This window comes from Neopsephotus bourkii, unplaced genomic scaffold (genome assembly GCF_033783945.1).
Source record: "Neopsephotus bourkii isolate Nb327-2 ecotype Australia unplaced genomic scaffold, CSIRO-AGI_Nbou_v1 NB_1825, whole genome shotgun sequence".
NCBI classification, from domain to species: domain Eukaryota; kingdom Metazoa; phylum Chordata; class Aves; order Psittaciformes; family Psittacidae; genus Neopsephotus; species Neopsephotus bourkii.
Window position 1 is genome coordinate 9,317,560 of NW_026902298.1, and position 24,518 is coordinate 9,342,077.

General features: G+C 47.8%; 1 protein-coding gene across 3 annotated transcripts in view; it reads left to right on the forward strand.

Annotated features, from left to right (window-relative positions):
* Positions 1 to 24,518, forward strand: part of PRDM11 (PR/SET domain 11) — a 48,385-nt gene that overhangs the window by 17,194 nt on the left and 6,673 nt on the right. For 2 of the 3 annotated variants that reach the window (XM_061343599.1, XM_061343600.1), the window contains exons 2-6: positions 2,712 to 2,830; positions 3,375 to 3,478; positions 4,348 to 4,610; positions 5,514 to 5,581; positions 21,188 to 21,375. In XM_061343599.1, the coding sequence (XP_061199583.1) occupies positions 2,715 to 2,830; positions 3,375 to 3,478; positions 4,348 to 4,610; positions 5,514 to 5,581; positions 21,188 to 21,375 (739 nt within the window). In that variant the 5' untranslated portion in view covers positions 2,712 to 2,714. Of the gene's footprint in view, positions 1 to 2,711; positions 2,831 to 3,374; positions 3,479 to 4,347; positions 4,611 to 5,513; positions 5,582 to 21,187; positions 21,376 to 22,520; positions 23,818 to 24,518 lie in introns of those variants that run through there. The other variant, XM_061343601.1, reaches the window with a different exon arrangement.

Sequence of the window (24,518 nt, forward strand, 5' to 3'; positions counted from 1 at the left end):
CTGCCCCATCCCTGGCAGTGTTCAAGGCCAGGCTGGATGGGGCTTGGAGCAACCTGCTCTAGCAGAAGGTGTCCCTGCCTGTGGCAGGCCATTAGAACTGGGTGATCGTAGTGACCCTTGCAACCCAAACCAGTCTGGGATTCTATGATTCTAAAACACAGAGTTAATTTGGGTTATGTTTGTGGGCAACACAAAGTCTAAGCAAGTCACAAGTAATGAAAAGAGGCAAGTTATTGGTGGAGTTGTGATCTCATGTATGCTGGGTGGGACCACAAGGAGTTGTATGAATGCAGGTACCGAGTCTCAGAGCAGGAAGGAGGGATCTGTTGCAGGAGCTTGGGCTCTTAAAGCAGCACAGTTGTTCAGAACATAAACCAGCCAGAAAGTAAATGGGTGCTTGGACACAAACATGGAAATCCTGAGCAGGGCAGGGAGGGTGTTATCGCCGTGCAAGGTGCTGCTCCCATCAGCGCAGGAGTGCTGTGGCCAGTGCTGTGCAGGAATGTTGCTGATAAGTTCAGGGAGGACCATGAGAGGGGAGGAAGGCATACAGTGAAATGAGCAGCTCTGCCTGTAAAATAAACACTGGATTTCTCCTTTTTCCCTTTTTCCTTGTTGGAGACACGCTGTAGTTTAAAGGAGTTCACTGGAGGAAGCACGGTGGCCTGCCTTGTGCAGGAGGTCGCACTGCATCATCACAGGGTCTCTATTGCTCTGTAACAGCAATCTCGAGGAGGGAAGAGTAGGAAAGGAAAAGCCATTGTCTGTTCACAGACATGTCTGCATCTCTTCCTCCTGAAGCCCTGGGGGTTATGAGTGTTTTACCTCCAGGTGCCTCATCTACCAGGCTTCCAAATGGGTTGGCTTACTGACCAAGGGCATCTGCCCCGCAGCCAGCACCATTACAGTCCCCACAGTTAACCAGCTCTGGGGCAGCACCCATCTTTTCTTGGTTTTAATAATTTCCTTCTGCCCCAGCTGCTGCTTTTTGCCTTTTGAGCTGTTTTACTGCAGACTTTCCAGAGAAGGCTTCTCCTTTGGGAAGGGCAGGTATTCCCTGCCTGCAACAGCAACTGGTGCATGGGGCCATGACTGGAGAGCTTCGCTCTACAGAGAGGGCAGACCAGGGGTTCAGCATTGCAGAATAATGAGTCCCTCCTTGCCCTTACTGTCACTTTCCTTCTTACTGGCTGTGGTAATTCTGTGTCTTGTTTTGGGCACCTTGTAAAGGCTCAAAAGTGTCTGTGTTTGCCTGTATCTAACTGTATTTCCGCTTTGCTTTCAGAGCACTGTATGAATATTAACTAGTGCTTCCTCGAGGCAGGCTCGATAAAGGTCCTTCAGGCTGCACATTGACATGTGAGAAGCTGGGCTGGAAAAACTAATCATTTGTCCCCTGGCACAAAGAGGAGGCTGGGAATAGCATTCCTTCTGGCTGTAAACAGGGCACAAACAGACCAGACTTCCATGGTGCTCACTCCTGTACAACCACGTGTGGAATAAGGGAGTTCCTGTCTTCAGGGGGTTGTGACATCGGAACATGGATTTTGTCCAGGGTTGAGCTGTGGTGATGATGTGCTCTTCCATCTCCCCTGACAGAAGGGGTCTGGTCAGCTGCTGAGGCCCCTCTATTGGGTGCTATGAGTATGCAGCACGACAGAGCATGCCACTGGGCAGTGGACATGGAAAAGAGGGGTGGATCACAGGGAATTTTGGGGGCAGCAGCTGTGAAGTCTGTCCAATCTGGTATAGTCCCTGAGGGCAGCCAGTGTGTGTGCCTTGGAGGAAGTCTCGAGATGAATGCAAGGAAGAGGCAAGCAGCACTCTATTCCTTGTGTCAAGCTGGGATGCTGTGGAGCTTAATGGCTCTTCCAAAAATCTTAATATTGAGTCAAGCAATTCAGAATTATCATCATTTGCTTTATCAGTATTTTCTCTTCAGCGCCATCCCATGATGGGGGAGGAGGGAATTGTTATCATTCTGGAGTTTGCTGTCCTGAGACATTGTCAAGAGGCTCCTGGCTCTTGCATTGAGCTGAGAGAGAAGCATTTTCACTGTAGCAGCCTGTGTGCTGGGAGGGCTGTGGTAGCTCAGGTCAGGTCACTGCAAGGGATGGGAAGGTTGAGAGCATGACTTGTGCAGTTTGGTGGAGTCCTGCAGGGTACTGTGGGCACTTACCTGCTTGTCAGAGGTGTACAGAGCACATTGAAAGCTTCATCTGCAGAGGTGGTGGGAACTGGTATATGTTATATTAGAATCATAGACTCAAGTGATGGATCATAGAATCATATTTGTAAATGGATCCCGGTTCATGATACAACCTGCATTCCTCTTTCTTGTCATTCAGTCTCCAGACACTTGCTCCGAGGTAGTGGTGCTCCATATTTCCATAACACATCCCACCCATCCATCTTAAATTCCATGCATGACATTTTTAATGGGTGCTATGGTGCATACTTCAGATTCTCCATGCCTCAGGTTGCTCCATGGTGTCTCACACACTTCACCTGACCTGCCACTGAACTGCTTTTTCCTCCCTGGCATGGGAAGGGGTTTTCATCTACTTGTGCCCTGGATGATGACAGTGACTCTTGGTGCAAACTTGCTCTGCTGCTGCATCCCGGAGGAGAAAGGCTGTGATTCCCTGGGGGAGGAAGGCTGCGTTTCCTAGGTGCTCATTTTTCCCCTCCCTCCCTTCATTCTCTTTCAGAACATGAGTGAGAACTTGAAGGACTGTTTGATCCAGACGCAGGCTTCCTTAGGGGAGATGGTGACAATAAAAACAGAGGCCTGCTCTCCGCGCCGGGACCAGGAGTATGGACAACCTTGGTACGTGGCTGAGCTTCAGTCCCATGTACTCTAACCCCTTTCTCTCTACCTCCACCACCACCCCCGAGCTTAAAGTTGGTTGTGGGGGATATACTTGAACTTCTCAAAGTTATTAAAACCCTCCCATGGGAAGCTGGAAAAGACCTTTAAGATCATCGAGTTCAACTGTTACCCCAGCACTGCCAAGGCCACTGCTAAACCACGTCACTGAGGGCCTCATCTACACGGTTTGTGAACACTTCCAGGGACAGAGATTGCACCACAGCCCTGGGCAGCCTGTTCCAGTGCCTGACTACCATTCCATGAAGGAATTTGTCCTAATATCCATGCATGGAGGCGCTGTAGCTGAAGTTACCTGCTGTAGTCTGAGCCTTAAGCCATCTCAGGTACCAGCTTTTGGGAGGTTGGACAGCAAGTGGAGTCATTTCTCTTGTAGGTGTCAGGACTAAGAGAGTTGATCAGGCCCCGTTGCCTCTGCTCCTCTCTCTGTGCAGTCCCAGCATCTTGGTCGGTTAATGTCATCTTTCTCTTGTTCCCTCCCCAGCTCTGGAAGGCCTGACCCACAATCCATGGAGGTGGAACCCAAGAAACTGAAAGGGAAACGGGATTTGATCATGACCAAGAGCTTTCAGCAGGTGGATTTCTGGTGTAAGTGTCTTGTGAGTGAGGGGGAAAATAATGCTGCCACTTGCATAGGCTTTAGTCTTTCCTAGTTGATGCCCTGCTGCTTTGGGGTGGGAAGCAGGGGACAAAAATGCTGGGGCAAATTTGTATGCTCCTCCAGCACATTTGTTAGGAAGCTGTTGCACAAAAGCAGTTTGTCTGTCATGGGGCTCTGCAGCAGTAGGGAGGTGAGTGGAAGGTGTGCTGGAAATGTGAAAACACACATAGAGAAAACTCCAGGAGCCTGCAAAACCCAAAGGCTTAGATTCAGAAACTGTGAAGGGACAACTCTTTTCCTCATATTCTGGGAAACAAAGTTGGTTGCAGTTACATTGGCATACCTACAGAATACCAAACTGTCTGGACACAGGGCAAGTACCTGGGGCTGCTGTCTCTCTCCCAGACTCTGAATAAAGGCTGTATGATGAGGGTATTTGTTTTCAGGGTTGTTTGGTTTAGGTCCCCGCTGGTGTGTAGAGAATCAAACCTTTTGGCTTGAGGACATGGCTGCTATCCAGGGATGTGCAGGGAGCTCTCCACCTCTGTCTGTGCAGATTGTGGTGGCACCTTCCCCTGTCTGTAGCTCTTGGTGCTGAATCTGTGTAGGACACCAGGGCTCATGCAGGCCCAGGCATTGGTTGTGTTGGGACAGAGCCCCTGTTGAGAGTTGTGTGATGAAACCAGTGAGCTATTGGTGAAGTGTCTGCATGGAGGCCAGGCTTTGGGAAAGTGGCTTAGCCAGGCTGGGGAGAGCTGGGGCACACTGGCCTGAGTACTGTGTGTTCTGTGAGCTGCATGAGCTTATACAGACATCACATCCTCCCAACCTAACCCCTGTCCCCTCACCCCTGCAGTCTGTGAGTCCTGCCAGGAGTACTTTGTGGATGAATGCCCAAACCATGGCCCCCCAGTGTTCGTGTCTGACACCCCAGTGCCTGTTGGCATTCCTGACCGGGCAGCGCTGACCATCCCGCCTGGAATGGAGGTGGTGAAAGAGCCCAATGGGGAGAACGACGTGCGCTGTATGAACGAGGTGATCCCCAAAGGGCACATCTTCGGGCCCTACGAGGGGCAGATGTCCAGCCAGGACAAGTCTGCAGGATTCTTCTCATGGCTGGTGAGTGACTTGTCTCCCCAGTGAAGTGATGCCCCAGCCATTCAGCTCAGGGCTGGGGGACTTGTGGAGCCGAATCTTAGCCATCTTCCCCCATCTCTGAAGATCTGCTGACCCACAGTAGGCAAGCATCTACTGCCATAATTATTAGCAGCTTAAGGGTATAGATAGTGAAAGGAGACCAGGTGCCATGGCACCAAGTTCATGGCTGTAGGAAGCAGAGTTTGCTTCCTCTTGCCCCCTGGCCATGTTTTCCATCCCCACTCAACACTTGGGAATCCTCCAGTACCTTTTCCTGCTCCGGTCATTACTTTGAGGATAGAGGAAGGACTGTATCTAGAGATTGCAGAGCTCTCTCATGGACATGCAGCACTCCTTTCTGAGCAGAGTAGGTCATCCAAGAGGCCAGGAGAGAGGAGATCCAGTCCATCAGGAAGTGATCTATATGCAGACTCTAGCACCAAACCCCATAATTTTCCCCCCAGTTTAGCCTAGGAGATAGAGATGTCACTAGATAGACAGGTATTTATTAGGAGATGGAGAACTTGAGTTATATGTGGGGAAATAATTGAGAACTGCTGCTCTGAACTGCTGCTCACGCTTTTCTGTCTGTAAAATAAATGTGTGTCTCAGCCCTGTGCTGAAAGGGGAGTTAATCTTCTATATCTGAGGACTGTTAGCAGTTTTGTCAGCTGCATTCATAGTTCTGTATTACCTTTGTGCGTACGAGATGCCTCTTAGTTCTGAGTAGCCTCCACACATATATCCAGGGCAACAGCCTGTAGTACCAGGACGGCTGAGATTCATGTCCTGACTTAAGGCAGGAACCGAAGCAGTGATTTGAGAGTAATACACCTTCTGTCTGGACCAGCTAGTTGACATACTCCATCTGTTCTCGTTTCACAGATCGTTGATAAGAACAACCGCTACAAATCCATCGATGGGACAGATGAAACCAAAGCAAACTGGATGAGGTGAGTCCATTTCTCTTCTGCCTTCCCTTTTAGGGTTTCGTCTTCCAGAGAGAGGCCATCAAACACTCCTTGTTTTGTGTGACAGAAAACCAAACCAAAGTGCCTCTACCTCTTCTGTAGAGGGTGTGCTTGTGCTCTTCCAGTGTTTATTGTGATGAGAATCCTTTGGAGGCACATCAGTGACAGGGACTAAAACAAGGATGTGTGTATGGAGGATGGCTATTTTCTGGAATGAGGACAAATGATAAAGATCATCCTATTTGTCCACACTTTCAAATGCTGACAGGTCTCACTCCATCGATTTTGTTTTTTTTTAGTTCAAGTATTTGCAGAATGCTTTGCATTACTCCCAAGTTACCATCTGATTCTGGTTGGGGCTTTTTGTCCTTTCCCATTTGATGGACATTGGAAAAGGTGCTTTTCTTGTTTTCTTTCTGGGCTTCACTTGAAACAATTGTCAGTGGTGGCTGTCAGGAGTAGTGGCAGCTTTACTGTGTTAGGAGAAACACGGAGTGAGTTGCCTCAGCTCTGAATGCAGGAATGCTGCTTGTTCTTGCACTCCCTCTGCTGACCCAGCAGAGCCGTATTACCAGTCAGTGGGGCTGACGGTGGTTTAACTGCAGCAGTAAAGGGAACATGTTTAACCATGATGCAGTGCTTTAGGTATTGTCATGTACCTGTAAAGGATGTAGGTCACTCTTGCAGCCTCCCGAGACAGAGACAGAGCACTGAAGTGCCTTCTGTGTATGATGCATCACCAGGATGGGGCATTACACACTGAAGCCTGTCCGACATTCAGACCAATCCTTATTCAGGGGTGAATTTTGGAAGTGGCTGTTGTCAAGAAGGCATTTCAGACAAGAGTAAAGCAGCGTGGGAATTAACTGGTTTGTTGGCCTGGACGTCTAGGATTTTCAGTTGGGTTTTAGGAAAGAGAGAGGGTGAAGTGCAGGTGGATGCAAGCCTGACCTCGCTGGTCAAATGTGGTTGCACCACTTTTGCTCCATGTGAGCGTTCACATGGATAGCAGCAGTTCTGACCACTACCTTCACAAAGTTCAGCACAGAATCTAATTTTTCTGTAAGAATTCCAGCTGTTTAATTGCTGAATGAGAGAAAATGCTAGAAAATGGGTTGAGGCTGGAGTTGTCACCCCAAAAAGAGACAGCGGTACAACAAACAGATAGGTTTGGGGGCATTGAAACTAAATGACCTTAAGGTCCTTTCCAACTCTAACTATTCTATGACTCTGTGATTCTATATATCTTGAAGTAAAGAATACAAAGTTCAAAAATCAGAGTGAGATTTTTCTGCTTGGATCTGGATCTCTATGTGATCTGGATGATAAAGAAGCCAGCAGGAAACATGGTCTTGGAAAGGAAAAATCCAGTGATGAGCTCATTTTGCTGCCATAAACATAAGTTGGATGTCTGGATTTAAATGGGCACTGCTCCTGGTCCCAGCATCAAAGAACAGAGTGTTCTTGTCTAAACTTGTATTTGCCGTGGTTTGGGCCATTCTGTACAACCTGGAAAGGCAAGGAGGTTATGGCTTTGTGGAAAGGGAATGTCTGCAGCTCTTCTGGGAAAGGATGTACCAAAGGACCTGTGCAGGCTGTAACGGTCTTACTGATCTTTCTGTTTTCACTCTTGAAAATCTGACAGGTGGAGATAGTGGTCCTCGAAAAGCCTTGGTTTTGTTTGTAACCAGCTTTCAAACAGAGGTGCACTGGATACCCTGTGCTAAGACATTTGTCATGGAAATTACCCACAGAAACCACAGGACGCTGTAGACAGCGCTCTTTTTGTTTTTCAGATGGTGCTCTTTGCCATCACTCACAGATGGAGTGCTTTGCAAAGCAGATCTATTCACCCTCTGGGTAGGTGGGTATGGCAAGGGGAGGGCAGCTTAGGCTGACTCCTCTCTCTTCTTGTAGATCTGGCTATTGTTTTTGTTGTTTGACTACCACATCTGAGTCCATTTTCGTGTTCCTGCTGAGAACAGTGTGTGCTCTGCAGCACTTGCTGGTTTCATTTCAAGTGGCTGTTTACCCAGGGCAGTGGGTGACAGGGAGGAAGGATCACAAAGCACGCAGATGGCATGGCAATGGGAACATCCTCTTGCCCTTTCTCTTGTCACTCAGTTGACACAAACTCCTGGTGCTGGGAGCATGTTCTCCTAGCTGGCTTTGGCACAAGATAATGCACCCTTCATCTCTGTGCAGAGTAATGTGTTTCCAATACTTTATGAAACTCCATGGCTTTGACCTGCAGGGATGTGTGCAAACATCTTCCTCTGGTTTTCTTTTCTGGGGGATCAGGGTGACCAGTAAGTATGGATTGCAGCAAACCTCAAGCAAAATCGGTGCTGGTTTGGACACAGGCAATAAACTGCTGCTTATGGGAGTTCTTGGGGCTTCTGAAGGGCTGTGTAGAACCAGCCTGGTTGTTCCTGGTTATTTCTGAGGAATTTCTGTTATTCAGTTTTTGCAACCTTTAAAAAAGTAATGGATGAGACCAAAAATGAAAGTAATTCAGGAAGTCCAGTTAACATCCCTCTGAGTATCTGTCACTTCCTTGCTGAAGTGCCTTATGTATGGGGTTTCCAGGCTAGTTGGGGCATTTATAGTCTGTATCCCTTCTTCCATGTGATTCCCTGAGTTCTCAGGCTTTTGTGACAGTTCAAATTCATCCTTTCCCTCAGCCCATGGGGAAAGGGCTGGTGGAAGACTTCCTCATTCATTCTCCTTTGCCTTCTTTTCTGCTCCTTTCCCCTCCAAATGTAGTTAAAAAAGAGGTTACGGAGAGCAAGGCTGTTCTGTAGGTCTTCCCGTATCTCCTTATAGTGGAGATGGCTGTGATTTGATCTTCATACAGTAATAGAGCTTGAAAGGGAGCTTTGGTTGGGTGCTCCAGCAGCCTGCTCAAAGCAGGATAAGTAGGTCTTTTAAGCTGTTGGCTTGACTTTAGAGGACCATTTAAACATAACACCTTTAAAAGTCAGGGTTGTGGTGTCTGCCCATGTGTTCAAGGGCAGTTAAAGCCACCAGCCTGTGCACAAGTCATTTTGTCAAACTCCATAAACTGCTCTCTGTTACCTTGGAGCAAGGGGGGAGCAAATGTTCTTATCCATTAGTGAAGCTTATGCAGGCAAAGGGATCCTAAAGTACTGAAGCACTGTGATCCCTGTAAAAAAACCTACTGGAGAGCCCTGGGAAAAGCATTATGCTTGTTTCTTAGAGGCCGGGAAAAGTGGAGTTGGTCAATGCCTTCATGGGGTGATCAGTAAGTGTTCCCTGTCCACGTAGTTACATCACATGTGTTTTTAAGGAATAGCTGCACTGGCTTGCACTTTCACATTGACTTGGGCTGAGGTGTGACTTCACAGCCTCACAGCCTGATAAAACCCACACAGCATCTCCAGAGAGATGCTTCCAGGTATCCGTGACTGTGCCTAGGGACATTCTGCATGCTAGAGGAAATGCTTGAGGGGAAAAAAACTCTCTGCCAGTAATGATGTCTGCATTTTTATAAGGAGGAGGTTAATGTGCCTGCTGGGAACCTCCCCTTAATTTAATTTGTAATTAAAACTGGCCAGAACTCATTACTCTTTGCATGGTGAATTAGCTATTAGAATACTTAAGTTCTCTTAAATCATTTTGACTCAACTCATGCTGGAGTAAATGAGTGGAAACCCTCAAATCTAAATATCCAGGTCTACCACACGTCATCCTATGTGCATTTAATTGAATACCCTGTGTGGGAAGAGCAAAACGGGCTCTAATTCCCCATGGGGGCAGCTTTGCTGCTGAGCAACCATAGGTTCAGCTTAGAAGAGGGGGTTCTTGACCAGATCTGGAGAGACTTGGGTTGTGAAAGCTCACCCCTACCCAGTGGCACATGGCAAGTACAGTTACTCCTTTTCACCAGAGCAGCTTGTCAGTGGAGGTGTGTTTCCACCACATGGAGGCACTGATGATACTCTGGTTGTAGGTACCATGGAGAATACACATGAAGCCCAGTTTTGCTGAATGGGATAAAAATCAAACAGTAAATGTTCCTTTGCTCAATGTTCTTTGTGGCCTTTTGCCTCCTTCCAGTGTTCAGCTGGGAGAACTCTTTTTCACTGTTATTTATTTATTATTCCCTTGAGGTCAGTGTAGCAAGTGCTTTGCTGGCTCTCCATCATTTCATTACCTGGCTTTCCATTGTTTCATTACATCTTCTCTCCGTAAATGAAGCTCCACCACCAGTCTCTCAAGGATGCATTTACATTTGTCCTGGCGAAATGCATCTGTGCACTTAGCTCCCAGCCTGGATCTGAGCAGCATTTCCTACTGTTTTTCCAGCTTTAACCAAGGCTAACAGCTTCTGACACTTATCCCAGTGGAGGGCAGCAGTGTCAGTGAGATTCATTAAGCAGCAGTGTGACAGCACTAAGGAGAAACCAGAATGATATCTGACAAGGGGCACTCTGCCTTTCTGTAGGTTCTTAATCTGCAGCCCACAAGCACATGAGTGCATGAGTCCCCATCCTTCTGCTGGGTCACAGCAGTGCTGGGAGGCACCTGTCTCTAAGGAAATACCAGCAGGGCCATCACAAACGTGGGGCAAGTGGGAAAAATGGCAGGGCTTTGCTTATACCAACCTTTCAGGAAGTATTTTGGGGTGGCTAAAGCCTGCATGTGAGAGACAGGGCGTTCAGCTGAGATTTTGGGATTAAAGGTAATTTAAGATAGCGTAGTAGTAGCAAAGTAGTAGCAAAGATGCTATTGCTGTTACATAGCATCTTTGGTTTCATTTAATTTGGGACCATAAGCAGAAAGAAAACTAACACATAGGAAATCCAATAGTTTTTCCCTCCCATGGTGTCACTTCAGAGTTACAGTTGTTAGGTGTCCCAACCATTAAGATGTCTTATTTCTTGTATGTTACATCTTAATATCCCTTTTAAACATTGATTTTCTAGGCTTGTGGTGACAGCTTTTGGAGGCGCTTCATATTAACACTGAAGCCCTCTACCTCAGATGACCAAAGGGGTGGTAAATGCTCCGTGCCTGGCAGTGTTCAAGGCAAGGCTGGACAGAGCCTTGGGTGACATGGTCTAGTGCGAGGTGTCCCTGCCCATGGCAGGAGGTTGGAACTGGATGATCTTAAGGTCTTTTCCAGCTGAAACCATTCTGTGATTCTATGAATGTTGTGTTCTCCTCCGTAACTCCATGCTGATGCAGTTTCCTAGCTAAGAACTTCCTGTTAACATATTAAGAACTACATGACATGAGGACCAAAAATAGTTCCCAACATCCTTGCTTTCAGATGTGTTAAAGCAAGTCTTTTTCTAATGTATAGCACCAGAAAAACCATTTTGGCATTTTATTTCTCTCTGCTATCATTCAAGTCAAGGCATACACTAAGTTTTCCCAGCAGTTCTGCTCTTCCTTGTCATCTGCTCTCTTCCATGCTGTTCTCCATGCTCATGCACAGCATTGGCCAGGGTGTGCCTTATTCCCCTGTCTGCAGTCCCACCTTGTTTATGTGCTGGATGTTCACATAGTCTGTTTTCTCCTTCTCTGTTGAATAGATCTGCCACTGCCTTTCTTCCCCTAATAAAGAGCCACAGTTAGGACTAATGTTTTGTTTAGATTTCCTTTGACTGTGGCTGGAAGAATTAACACCCTCCCCCTTTGGACAGAAGTGCCTCTTCTCAGGATGCTGCTGCCTCCTCTTCTCAATGGGCTGAGGCTACGAGTTGTTGATTTGAAGCACTGAAAACTGGATGCAGGCTCCTGTCAGCACCAGTGACAGCAAAGCCTAGCCAGGAAAAACAAGTGTGTGGCCTCATTCCTTTTGAGAACAATGGGAAATGACAACCATTTCTGGGTGGAACGAGGGTTTGCAGTGGAGCGGATGAATGCTGGATGTGCCATACTGCTGGTGCTGGAGAAGAGACTTTTCCTTAGGAAAAGCAAGTTGCAGAAATAGCCCCTCAGTCTAGTAGGAATCTCCCTCACCTGCAGAACATCCCAATTTGATGTAGCCTCTACATGACATCATGCAAGTTTTAACAGAAAGGGTGATGTAAAAGTTTCCATTGCATGTTGTGCCGGGCAGAACAATAGGATACGCTTCAGGCCTTTAGATTCCCTCAAGAGCTCATTTCTGAGCAATGTCACCTTAGAAGCTAGTTCACCACCGTGGTTGTGACTTCTCATGCTTAATCCTGAGCACAGACTGCAGCAGGTGATGTGAGGCTGTGCTGAAATCCTCACAGCTGAGTAAGGGCATCAGACAAGGTGTAAGATTTCACTGTAACTGTAAAGCTGAGAAGGCTCCTTTTACACTATAGTGTCGCTTGGTGTTTTTTGACTTAAGCTTGGGAATTGCTTCTTAAATCATGTGCCTTTTCCTGGTGCAAGTGAGGAAAACTCAGAGGTTGTTTCAGGTTGGGGAGGGGGGAGCTGGATCCCACCCAACTCCTCTGCCCCAGTGCTGCACTGGCCAAGTGGCTGGCTGCAGGGGGATGCTTTGCGTTGATTTCCTTTTACCCAATTGTGCTTTGTGGGATGTTCAACCCAAGGAACATGGCTGAACGAAAGAGGAAGCCCAAGTTTTCCAAGGAAGAACTGGACATTCTGGTCACTGAGGTGACCCGAAATGAAGCCATGCTGTTTGGGAGCGAGACAATGCGTCTATCCCATGCTGACAGGGACAAGATCTGGGAGAGCATAGCCAGGCAGATCACATCAGTCAGCCAGGTGCCCAGGTCTGTGAAAGACATTAAACACAGATGGGACGACATGAAGAGAAGGACCAAGGACAAACTGGCCTTCATGCAGAGGTCCCTGTCCAGCCCCAGCAGCACGGGGCGGCCCTCGGCCATCGTCCTGACTGCCCACGAGAGAGCCATCGAGTCCACACTGCATTCGACACGCCAGAGGCACGGCTTCCGGAGAGCGGATCTGGATGTGGTTGACAGCCCATCAACAAGCTGTAAGTATCACTGCCTTAACACCTCTTTGTCTTATGCTTGCATATCTCAGTGTGACACCACAGGAGCCTTGCGTGGCTGGTGAGATGCTGGGTTGCCTTGGCAAGCCAGGTCCTTACTGCTGAGTTTGGTTTCAAGACAACCTGCTCTGGTGGGGTGTTGAGATGGATTGAGGGAAAGCTGTTTCCCAGTTTAAATCATCTTTATATATTTATCTAGTCCTTTTCCATGCTTCCTTCTAAGGGTAGATGCTGTTCAGATTCCACTTGCTTAATGGGTCATAAGTCTGAACTAATCTTACAAATGAGGGAACATCTGTAGTTGAAGTGCAACTACCTCCAGTTCATGAAGAAGTGTTTGGAAAGGATTAGGAGTTCTTCATCTTGCATGCACCCCAATAAAACAGCAATGCTATCAAGCTGAGAATCATGTGCCAGTTACTAATGGATCACTGCATGGTAACCATCTTCCAGGAGGGCTGTTGAGGGGGCTCAGTGCTCTTTGGTGTTGATGCTCTGAGGCCTGGCCACTAATGATTTCTCACTAGTGTTCTGACGATTCAGCGCAAGTGCTGTGAAATAGGTAGATGATGACTCTTCTTCCTGGCCCTGCCTCCCAAGTTAATCTTCTTCCACCACAACTCTCAGACACCTTCCAGTGCTGAACCACAACCTGCTTTTTGCAGGTTCTTTCCCCACTTGAGTACATACAGTTGTCTTGCGTGGAGATGTGGCTCAGAGGTGGTCTCTGAGCTTCTAGGGATAACAGAGGAGAGAAAGAGGAGATAACTTCTTGGGAAGTGAGCCAACTAACACTTCATGGGTGGCACTGTCCTACCACATTAGGTCTTATCTCATATGTGAAGTAATGTTAATGGGAAAGAAGGACAAAAGTCTTCAAGAACAAAGTGGGACTTGATCATTCTTTGCATTTATCTTGGATGCCAGTTGCACTATTTCAGAGGTAAAATGAATAGAGCTTGTGCAAGGAGGTAGTGGGCAGTTGCAACAAGTGAAGTGTTGTTTCTTCTTACTTTTGCCTGTACCTGTGAACTGGCACATCATTAGACTAACAAGAACTTCCCCATGGTGTTTTGGTTTGGGTTTGGTTTTGCATCAAGTAGACTTGGCCTATTAATACAGGGTTTTGCTGCTGCTGTACCTGACTGCCTGGTTATCTCAGTGATGCCAAGCCACATAGTGGCTTTGCAGTTCAGACTTCATGAGCAGCTAATACTACATCTGTGCTTTGCTCAGAGGATGTAAGGAATGACATGGGAGGAGGGTTTTGACATGAGGAACCAAATGTGTCAGGGTGTTCAGAGAGTGGACCAAAGGCCAGGAGCCTTTGTCCCTCCAAAATGTTTTAGCTGCTTACGATTTTGGGGAAGGGATTCACTGCTACTGTCTGAAATAGATTTATGTTCTAGTAATGAACAATGCTATGTACAGGCTGCCTTGGCAGCTTGGATTCCTCCTCTGTTGACTGGGTTCACCTGATCTTGAGGCCTCTTATGGCTAAGCTTGTCACCCAGATGCTAATGTTGCAGCACGTGCATGCTGAGTTATGCATCAGGAGCTACAGGCTTGTCTCAACTGGCAGACTGGGGTGGGTGGGAGGGAAAAACTCTTTTTTCCATGTGCTTTGAGATACCATGAAACAGAAGTCAGAGCTGTGAGAGATTCACATCAATAATCCATGCTTTCTCTTCTGTTCAAGCTGACGAAGACGAAGTGATGCCAGGCACTTCTCAGGGACACTGCTTCTCATCGCTGCAGAGGGCCGGTTCAGGAGCCAACCAGCCTTCCAGGCCCTCCTTTCTCCACACTCCTTCCTCCTCGGAGCAGTCAGAAGCCACCAGCCAAAGGCAGGAGCTGCACTGTCCATCCCCACACACCACCTCGTCCTGCAGACCCCCGCGCTCCTGCACAAAGAGTCCTCCCCTCTCCAGCTTCGACCGCCAGCTTCTCCATTCCCACATGCAGCAAACGGAGCTGTTCAGGCAGTTCTGCCAGGAGCTGGTGGCAGTTCACAGGGACATGGCAGACAGCATGCATGTCATCGCTCAGAGCATGGCTGACCTCACCAGCCAGGTTGGCCAGTTTTGCCATACCCTATCAGAAATCCGTGATGGGGTCCAGGCTTTCCATAGGATGCAGGATCCTAGTGCCGTGCAGGGCTCTCCTCCTCAGGCAGCTTGCTCAAAACAGCCCCCTGAGCCCAGTGCAGAGTCTAACCAAAACACCCCAAAACAGACCCCTCCTGCACGGGTTACCAGGTCACGGAAGAGAAAATACCATCTTTAGTCTGATATAGCATAAAGAAGGGTGCCCCTTCCTTGAGCTGCTGCATGCTCATGTGGCCTCTCCATCTGTATCAGTACCCTGTGAGGTAGGTCAGCAGCTACCCCAACCAGTCCATCCCCTTGCTAGCTAACAGCAGTATCAATTGTGGCAGCTGAATAGTAGGGCTGGCCCTCTGCAATGGCAAAGAGGAATCCTAAATCTTACAGAGCTTGGAATGTAGGACATCATTCTATTCATAGATATTAGGAATTTTCGCTGGGCTCCCCATGCTTTGAATGCTCTATAAACTAAGAGATGCAATAGGAATCATTGTCTTGATCTCTTCTTGTGCCTGTGAAATGTTATTTACTGAGACGGTGTATTCCAGAGCAAGTGCATTTACAAGCAACCAACAAATTTGCCCTACTACTGCCTTCCCATCATCTTCCTGCAAATTATTATATGTAGTGTGCAGAGTCACATCCTTATGGCTCTAGAGACTCTTCCTGTCATTATTATCAGCAGGAATGGGTAATCCAGGGCTTACTGTGATTTAGGAATAGGTTTGGGGAGAGGGATGTAAAGCAGAGCTTGTGCAGGGAAGGCAAGGAGGCACAATGCTGAGGCCAGAAGGATAGGTCTGAGCACTGTGTGGTTTTAGGCTGCTCAGAAGGGCTGCTATGGCATGTGCCTGGATCCTGCAATGCCACATGCACTTACATCAGAGAGTTTAACCTTTGTCTGCTCCAGTCTAAAACCCCTACCTGCAGTTATTCATAATGTGACAACATTTAAAGGTAATGGTACCATATTATTTCCTTGCATGTTACAAGCTTCGGTTTTGAACCACCTCTCCCTCCCCAAAATGTGAGAGACTGCACAGAAACAAGGAAGGATGTAGGGCCGCCTTCTGACCTTGGGGACAGGTTGGTTCTGTATTGCTGTTATTCTGTCAACTTCAGTGCAGTTACTTTGCACTTACTCAGTGTTACTTAGGGTGGGATCTGTACTTTGCTCTCCTCTCATGAAGAGTTTACAAGCTAAATTCACAGCTGCATAGGTGAAAGATGTGCTGGTTTTGTACTGCTTGCTTTCCCAGTACAGCTGCAAGGAATAACTGTGTTACATTAGAATTGCTTTAGTGCTGCATGAGGTTCCCATGTACAGCCCCAGTTCTGAAACTAGGCTTGAATAATGCCATCTCAGGTGGTGAGAATGTGACACCTTTTTACATGATCTCTGTCTTCTCTTTGATTTGCACATCTGGACCTTCCATCCCTGCAAAACAAAAATGGACTATTAGTTGATCCTATTCTGTTCTATTACCATTATATGCTCCAGCAGGGAAAAGCTCCAACCTAGCACAGTTAGCACACTGATGCTCTCCAGGCTGTCCTACTGTATGTGGTGGGTTGCAGGCAATGTGAACACCCATCCTCAGTGCCATGTCTGGGCTACAGACTAGGCCAAAAAGTTGTATAAACTTCAGCAGGTATTGAACATAGGCAGCGCAGCGTAGCAGAAGGATGGTTTTACATGATCTTGAAGGATCTTCTTGGATCTATTTGAGCTGTCTTTCAGTACAGTGCACTAGCTTCTCTCCTGCGAAGTTCACTGAATGTCTGCTGTGTCAGGCATTCCTGCTTGTCCTACTTTAGTTGTTCTGTAACCCTGATTCAGGTAATTTAGTGGTGTGGTAAAAGGTTTCCTCAAGGAAGCGGAGGTCTGGCAAGGAGAAAAACCTGCTTTCCGAGGAATGACCTGTTTGGTTTCGTGCAGAGGACATTCCTCATAGTACTGGTGCCAGACCAGGTCAGTACTTGCTCACCTTCCTCAGAGGATGTAGTTTTACTTCTGTTATAACATGTGTGTTCTGTAAAGTCACAGTCTCCCTTTAGCTGAAGGGAAGATTGGGAAAGGTGGGAGAAATGGATCTAATTTATGAATCACAAAGAACTGAAATAAAAACCATGATATATTTTAAAGGCTGAGTCCATAGAGTGCTGCTGCTATATATTAAAAGTAGTATTTTATATTTTTATAATACCTGGTTCCTGCTGATGTTCTCCTGTGGATGCACTGTGATAGGATAAGCTCCTTGCATGTTGTCCAGGGGGATCCCTTCCAGCAACCCTCAGATCTGCAGAGGAGGAGGCTCTCATAGGTGCTGGGCACTGGAGGGAGCTGGTGGTGTTGCTGCCATCAGTTTGCCCACACAGACACGTTGAGACAGAGCATCCTGATGCAGGATGCGCAGCCTTCCATCCAAACCCCCAGTGGCTGGGCTCTGGTCAGGAGAAGGAACCTTGTGCTGTGAACTGCATGATGTCTTCCCCCAGTTTCCTCTGTGGACTATTACAGATTGGCCCAGCTCTGGGGACATATCTCCTGCCCTGTGTAGACCCCTTGGTGGAGTGGCTTGTCTGTACTGGCTTGCAAAGGATGCTTCCTCCTGCCCCCATCGTGTTAACTGACTGTTGAAGTAAGTGCCTGTGTCAAAGCAAACTGCTGTGCTCAACCCCAGTATCTCCATGTCTTGTACATGCTGAAAAAGAATTATCTCTTTCAAAGTATTTTTGTTAAGAATGCAATAAATATATAACACTTTTAACACAGCTGCCGAGTCGTTTATTTCTCTCCTGTAAGATCTGCCTGAGCTGGTGATAAGCCTGTTACACATGCTGGGGTCTCCTGGAGGTGCTGGGGTAGGGTTTGTGGATATGGCACCTCATGGCATCTGCCTGAGCTTGTGGCAGCTCTCATGTGGCATCTCCTGCCCTGCCTCTGCTTTGGGAAAGGCCAGTGAATGGCCTTTTTCCCTGTGGTGCTCAGCCATGGCAGAGCATCAGTGGAGCACCACCAGGGCCAAGCCAGAGGGTGAGCAACACAGGGGCATGGGATAGGCATAGGGCAGAGCCTGCATGGGGAGGAGCTGGGTGGGCAGGAGCCTGAGCTTCCTCAATACCTTGATGTTTTCCTGGGCATGCTCCCTGGGCCATCCCAAAACCTGGCAATTGGGTGTCCTGAGTGTGCTGCTGGCTGGAGAGGATATGGGAAAGGTGGCCCTGAACAGGAAGGCGCTGTGTTTCCAATAGCCATGGGGTTGATCTAAGCCCCAGTAGCTGCGAATGGGTCATTAATGGTCTCCATTGGTGCAGTGGCTGGTCCTGAGTAGCCTGGGCAAGAATCTGTGGTGGTCTTGAGCCTGGCTGAGGGACTGAGCAGGACATGAAGTGATCTATTTGTAGCTGTTAGCTGTGCTTCCTGCAGGAGCAGGAGCAGCTCTGGGTGGCTGTGTCTGTTCCATCAGTGATCCTGACCCTGCTCCTCCAGGGATCACAGTCCAAGGGAAGCTCACTACACAAGCAGAGCCATGCCTGTCTGCGTGCAGTACTTGTGTCCTGGGCATCTAAACTAAGGGAGCCATCCTGCCTCCATGCAGCTTGAGTGTTTGGCATCAGGAGGGACCTGGCCGCTTCCCAGCCTTCACAGGAAGGTTGCTGATGGTGTGAGCATTGCGGTCTCGGGAGGATGTGTCAGTGAAGGCAGATCCTGTGCTCTGCCCTCAGCAGCAGTTTGTGTCCCTGCCTTGCCAAGCAGGCTGCTCTTTAATGTTGTGACTTCATCCTCAACCCGTGGTGTGCAGACCTTAGGCCAGCAGGTGAATTTGGGTTTAATGCAGTCCTTTATAACCTGTGTCATTTGTGCCTCTGTGGTCACCAGCGCAGCACTGGTTTCATTTATGTGGATGATCTCATCCCTCTTTATATTACCTCAGGGAAGTATCACAGTTGTAAAGCTTCCTCTCAAGGAGTGTAAAGCAGTTACCAGCTGCCAGAAGCAGTCAGGAAACATGTTTGTGACTGGATTATTCCACTACTCTCTGCTAAGGGCTTCCTACATACCTCCTGGTGAAAGCAGCAGCACTCTCCTCCCAGCTCCCTGATGCTCCAGGCTGTGTCCAGAGCTGCAGGATGCAGCAGCAAAGCTGAAGGACACTCCTCAGGGAGAAACCTGGAGGCACAGAGAGCAGCGAACAGGAAAAGCATGCTCATTCTTAATTGTACTTCATCGTAAAAGTGAGCCCTGGTGGGAGCAGTTACAGTTAACCATGCTCTCCCTTCCCATGCAGAGTTGTGTTTTAGAGGATTCTGTACATCTCACTGTTACATGCACTTTGATGGGGATGCACCAGGCCATCGTGCCACTGCCCATTGAATTCAGTGCCACTGACTGTGGGAATGTGAGCCCTGTGTGTTGCACTGAGGAGCTGGGAGTGACCTCAGGGTGGTGAGTGTTCAAGGGCAGGTTGGACAGAGCCTTGGGTGACTTGGTCTAGTGTGAGGCATCCCTGCCCGTGGCAGGGGGTTGGAACTGGATGATCTTAAGGTCCTTTCCAATGTAAGCCATTCTATGATTTGATTCTACAATAAATCTGTGCAGGTGACCAGGCTTCTTTGCAGGGGCAGCTTCATCTTGTCATTGCTCTGTTTGGGCAGTGGGATGCAGGGCAGATGCAGGGTCTCCCTCTAGCTGGTAGAAGCAACCTGGCATTCTGCTTGGACTGGGGAGAGCATCCTCTAGGATCTCTTGTGCTGTGGGGCACCAGGCTGACCACAACAAGTTGCTGCATCTCAACGGTTGTATTGTCGGGCATCTCTGAATGCCTGATGCACCTATTGTAGTGATGGATAACACTCAGAAGTGACAGCCCAGTAGTGCTAACTGTGTGCTCTTGCAGGACCTCCTTCCCACCGTGCTGCTCCAGGCCTCCTTTCCTTCTCAGACACACACAGGCTGGTGGTTTAAAAGTGCCTTTTGTGCTCAGAAGTAAAACAAGGGTTAACCAAAGCCAACGCTGGGCTAATTTTGGCAGTGCCAGAGCTTGCTGCTTGGGTAATGACTGAAGATTGCGGAGCATCCTGCGTTGTTCACGTTAGGAAAAATACAACTGATAGCAGGCACATGCACTGTTGCTGAACATTAAAACCAGAACGAGTGGTCAGAGACACTGCAGACTTACTTGGGGCGTTCCGTGGGAAGCTTCGCCAAGTTTATGACCTTATGTGTTAGTGGGCTCACATGCAGGTGGGCTTGTGTCTTCTGTGTGTGCGTGCACGTGCCTGGAGAAGGGGAAAGCGTTTGGATTTCGTAAGCCAAAGACATTCCTGTGAGCTATAAGAGAATGTTTGGACAAGGACTCATAGCAGCAGATGTCAGAGGAGCCATGTGACACTGGCCTTCATTAATGTTACTGCAGCAGGAGTATATAATGCATGTATAATAATAATAATAGAATAATAGAGGCAAATGGAATAAGAAAAGAAAAAGCTTTTGGCTGTGAACCATTCAGATCCGCTTGTATGTGCAATGATGGGGCCTCCACCTGGTTCTGGGTGGGTGTTAGGAGCTCGTGTTGGTGGCAGCTGGAACCAGTCTTAGCAAGCCTTTTTAATGTTCTCTTAACAGGAACACAAGGAGTATGAGAGCAAATGATGTGGTCCTAGCTATAGATCTGTCTTAGCAAGTGAACAGAAGGCCAGTTGCTTGGAGGGGGAATTAATACATTTCTGCTGAGCTGAAATCTAGCCGGTTTAAATCAGGAAGATAAATCCCATGCCCAGAAGGCAGTCTTCCTGTCAGCACTACAAAGAGATGCTCAATGTAATGCTGGGGGTTCCACTTGCAGGACTGATTGTACTCTTATGTCCCACCCTGCTGAATGCCCAAGTGCAAAACCTTCCAGTTCTGGCATGTACTTTGTTTCCTTTTGGACAACCGGTGAATTCCCCCGTGCACATTAGGTGTCTGTGTTTATGTCCTGAGTATCTCAATTCTGCTTGTCCAAGAGGAGAGCAGCAACGAAATCTAGTATCTACTAAAAAGAGAGATGGTGTTTTGGGAAAAGAGACTGGCTGAGGGAAACTGCCATGTTCCAGATGTCCCTGAGAGCAAGGGAGGAGTCACTGGGATGTGAAGTGGTAGTGAGGAATCAAGAAGTCCTTGTTTCCATCCCCAGGCAAAGATATTTCTGCCTGTGAGATTCTGTGTCACCCTCACTGGCAGATACTTCTTCATGTTGGACGTACATTGTTGTCATCCCTTCCCCAGCAGAAATGGACCCATTGGCTTAGTGTTCCCCGGGTGTTTGTGCTTGTTGTCCTGTATCTGGCAATTTGCACACATTACTTATTATTCCATGCTTTCCAGTGTGGCTGTGTTGATGGCTCTCTATGAAGGTCATTGTGGCTCCATCATGGTTGTCATTCTGGTGCAAGGGGAGGGCACAGGAGGGAGCTTTGTGCTTCACACCTGCCTTGTCACCTTGCCTCCAGGTACGTGATCATCTCCCGGGAGGAGAGGGAGCAGAACCTGATGGCCTTCCAGCACAGCGAGAGGATTTACTTCCGTGCCTGCCGTGACATCTGCCCTGGGGAGAAGCTGCGGGTCTGGTACAGTGAGGATTACATGAAGAGGTTGCACTGTATATCCCAGGAGACCATCAACAGGAACCTCACAAGCGGTGAGTCCTTCCCTTTCCACCCTTCTCCCTGCATCCCCTTGGGCTGAGACACTTGTTGGACCACGTGTGATGGGTGAAATAGGTAATGCACAGGCTAGGTGAGGAGAGCTGTGTTTCTAGACACAGAGCACCTCTAGGCGAGAGTCACCAGTTATGCATGGCATGGACAGATGGGTGGTGGATGGATGGATGGATGGATAAATGGGTGGATGGATGGATGGATGGATGGATGGATGGATGGATGGATGGATGAATGGATGGATGGGTGGATGGATGGGTGGGTGTGTGGATGGATGGATGGATGGATGGATGGATGGATGGATGGATGGATGGGTAGGTGTACAAGAAGAATCAGATAACCACTGTCGTGGACATCATGAAAGAGATTTGCGATATGTTGTGTCATGTTATGTCATGTGTTGTGTCGTGTCATGTCATGTCATGTGTGTGCAAGAGCCTGAAGCAAAGCCCAGGGATCACAGAGCATCTCTAACACAAGATTTTCCAGCCTGAAGATTGCCAGGCTGGAGATCTTACAGACAGCATTATTTTTTTCCTCTGACCGTGCTGCTTCCTCTGGCTCCTTGAGTAGCCTGTCTGAGGGGGCTCCATCTGGTTTTGTGTGCATAAGAAAGAGAGATCTCCTCAATGTGTTTGTATGTCCATTTTCCTCGCTTAATTTATCTCCTCTTTCTTCAGAGAGATAATTTGGGATCAGCGCGACATCAGCTAGAGACTCCTTAGTCTCACAACCTTAGAGTGCGTGTACAACATACAGGAGGCTTTGTTCTTGTCACACTGATTCCTCCCTGGATAAAAATTGTTCTTATCTTAAGGAGTAGCCATTCTGGAACAAACCCAGCGGTCCTTTAGGTCAGTGTAATGTCAGCAATATAGGAAGCTTTAGAGGAAGGCAAAAACTCTTAATGCATCTCTCCATTTATGTAGTGCTGATACCTGAAGTTAATTAAGGGCATTTCATTCCAGGCCTACCCATAGGCCTCAGAGGAGCAGCCACACTAAATATAACTTTCTAATTAAGATTTCCATGTATATTATTACACAGCTGCTGTTGCTGCCTTGACTTGGTAAAAGGTGTCTCCTCTTCAATCTTGGGGTGGACAACATGTCCTGAAAAAGCTGGTTATCCTCTCTCACCTTAGTGTTACTATGCATTTGCAGTGTCACATCTTGATGGCTGTACTTGGGCAATTCCCACTTCTGAATTAACGTTGGTGTGAATGTGTTTTTTAATATGTTAATGAACATCACTGAGTGATTAGGTCCAGGCTGCAGTGACTTAGCTGCACAACATGCACGCGTTAGTGGTCCAGATGGCTTAGTACTTAGTACGGCAAGAGAAGGACTGGGCCCTTGGAGCAGCTGCTCTGGATGGGCACCAAGGCTCCTGCCCTGCCACACAGACATGCCTTTAGTCACGGTTTGTCATGGTGTGGTGGTTTGAAATGGTCACTCGCAGCCTGCTCAGTGCTACAAGTGCAGTGAAGATCTGCTCACCAGGACCCGCCATACCACACACTCAGGTAGAAACCTACATGGCCATGGAGAACATTCTAGGAGCATCCTGCATCATGTTGGGCTCAGCCTGCATTCCAAAAATCAGCACAGGGATGTTGTTAAATGGAGCATCACTTGGGCCATTGCTAGACTTGCAAGAGACATCACCAACTCAGCTGGAAGGGCACTGGGAGGTGGTCAGGGAGCAGCACCAGAACCTCTTGAGTCACTTTCTATTGAACAGACTTCAAATCCCCTGCAGATGAGCCCCATGCATGAAGTGGCATGCTTTAAACTCACAGGGTTTTGTTTGTGTTGGCAGTTTCTGACCTGCCCCACCAATGGAGTTGAGAACAGTAATGTGAGGGATCATCTTGTGATTTATAGCTTTTCCATAGGGCTGAACCACTTGGGTGGTTGGGGGAAAAAATCACTGGGGAAGAAGAACCCATTCTCTAAACCCCTACCTCTGCCAGCAGTTGTTTTAGTCTGTAACAGGGGAAATACCAAGACTCAAATACCAGTAGTCAAGGCTCAAAAGCTTTGCCCATAGAAATCCTCATCAGTGTGTTGAAAATGAGATCTGTTGTTACGGATTCAGTCCAGAAGAGGCTGGGGTTGCCAGCCAGCATCCAAACCCAGTGCAAAATCCCTGCCTTCGGGCCAGCCCTTTTTACAGTGCCTTACTCTAACTGTTTCAAGTCTTGCATCTTTTCTGCATTCATAGCATTGCTCTCCTTAGAGAGAGAATGGTAGCTTTTGCTCCGTAACAATTATGAAAGCATGAATACACTTTAAAAGCAAACAAAACCAAAAATCAGCATAAAGCAGCGTCTTGTTTGGGAGCCATCAATGCTTGAAGTTATTTACAAGATAGAAGAATGATGGAAATTGAGCCAAACCTATCGTCTTTTGAATTTCCAGGTAAGGAAATCTGGCTATTCCATTTATTTTAAGCAATTAATAATTTGTATGAGGTTGCTTTTATTTTATTTTCATTTTATCACTGAATGGCCACGCTCTTAGACTCCACTGATGCCCCCTCCTTGGAGGGCATTCACCCATTGTAGCTCAGTTGACAATGAGTACCTTTGGTGTTTAAGAGTGCAGGTTGTTTCTTACTCCTTTACCTTTGCATTTCTGGAGCAGCCTCCAAACTGAATGAGAGTAAAGGGGCTTGCAAACTTTGTGCCATGGTTGTCATGAAATGGTCCAAATCTCTCGCTGCACTGCTGTACACTTGATACCTTTTACCAAGTCAAAACAGGCATAGGTCTTCCAGCCAGCCAAAACAGTGCTTGGGCTCTGAGCGTTAGGTTCCACTGCGATCAGTCATTCGCCTCGTAGTCCTCTTCCAGCACAGGTTGGTTACACCTTTAGGTTAAACGAGCTGCCTGTAGTTGCTTCTCTTTAAGATGTGTGGGTTCTGCTCCGCTGTGGCTACCCAAAACTGTCTCTGTTTTTGCAGACCTGCCCATTAGCAGGGCTCCTTCCTCTCGCAAGCCTTGGTTTCCAATGGGTTGTGTCAGTTCCCTGGTTTGGAACGCAACGCGCAGACCTGCAGGGATTCAGCCTGCCTTTTTATTCTATTTTCTGTTTGAGTTTTAGATTGAGGGATGTTGCTG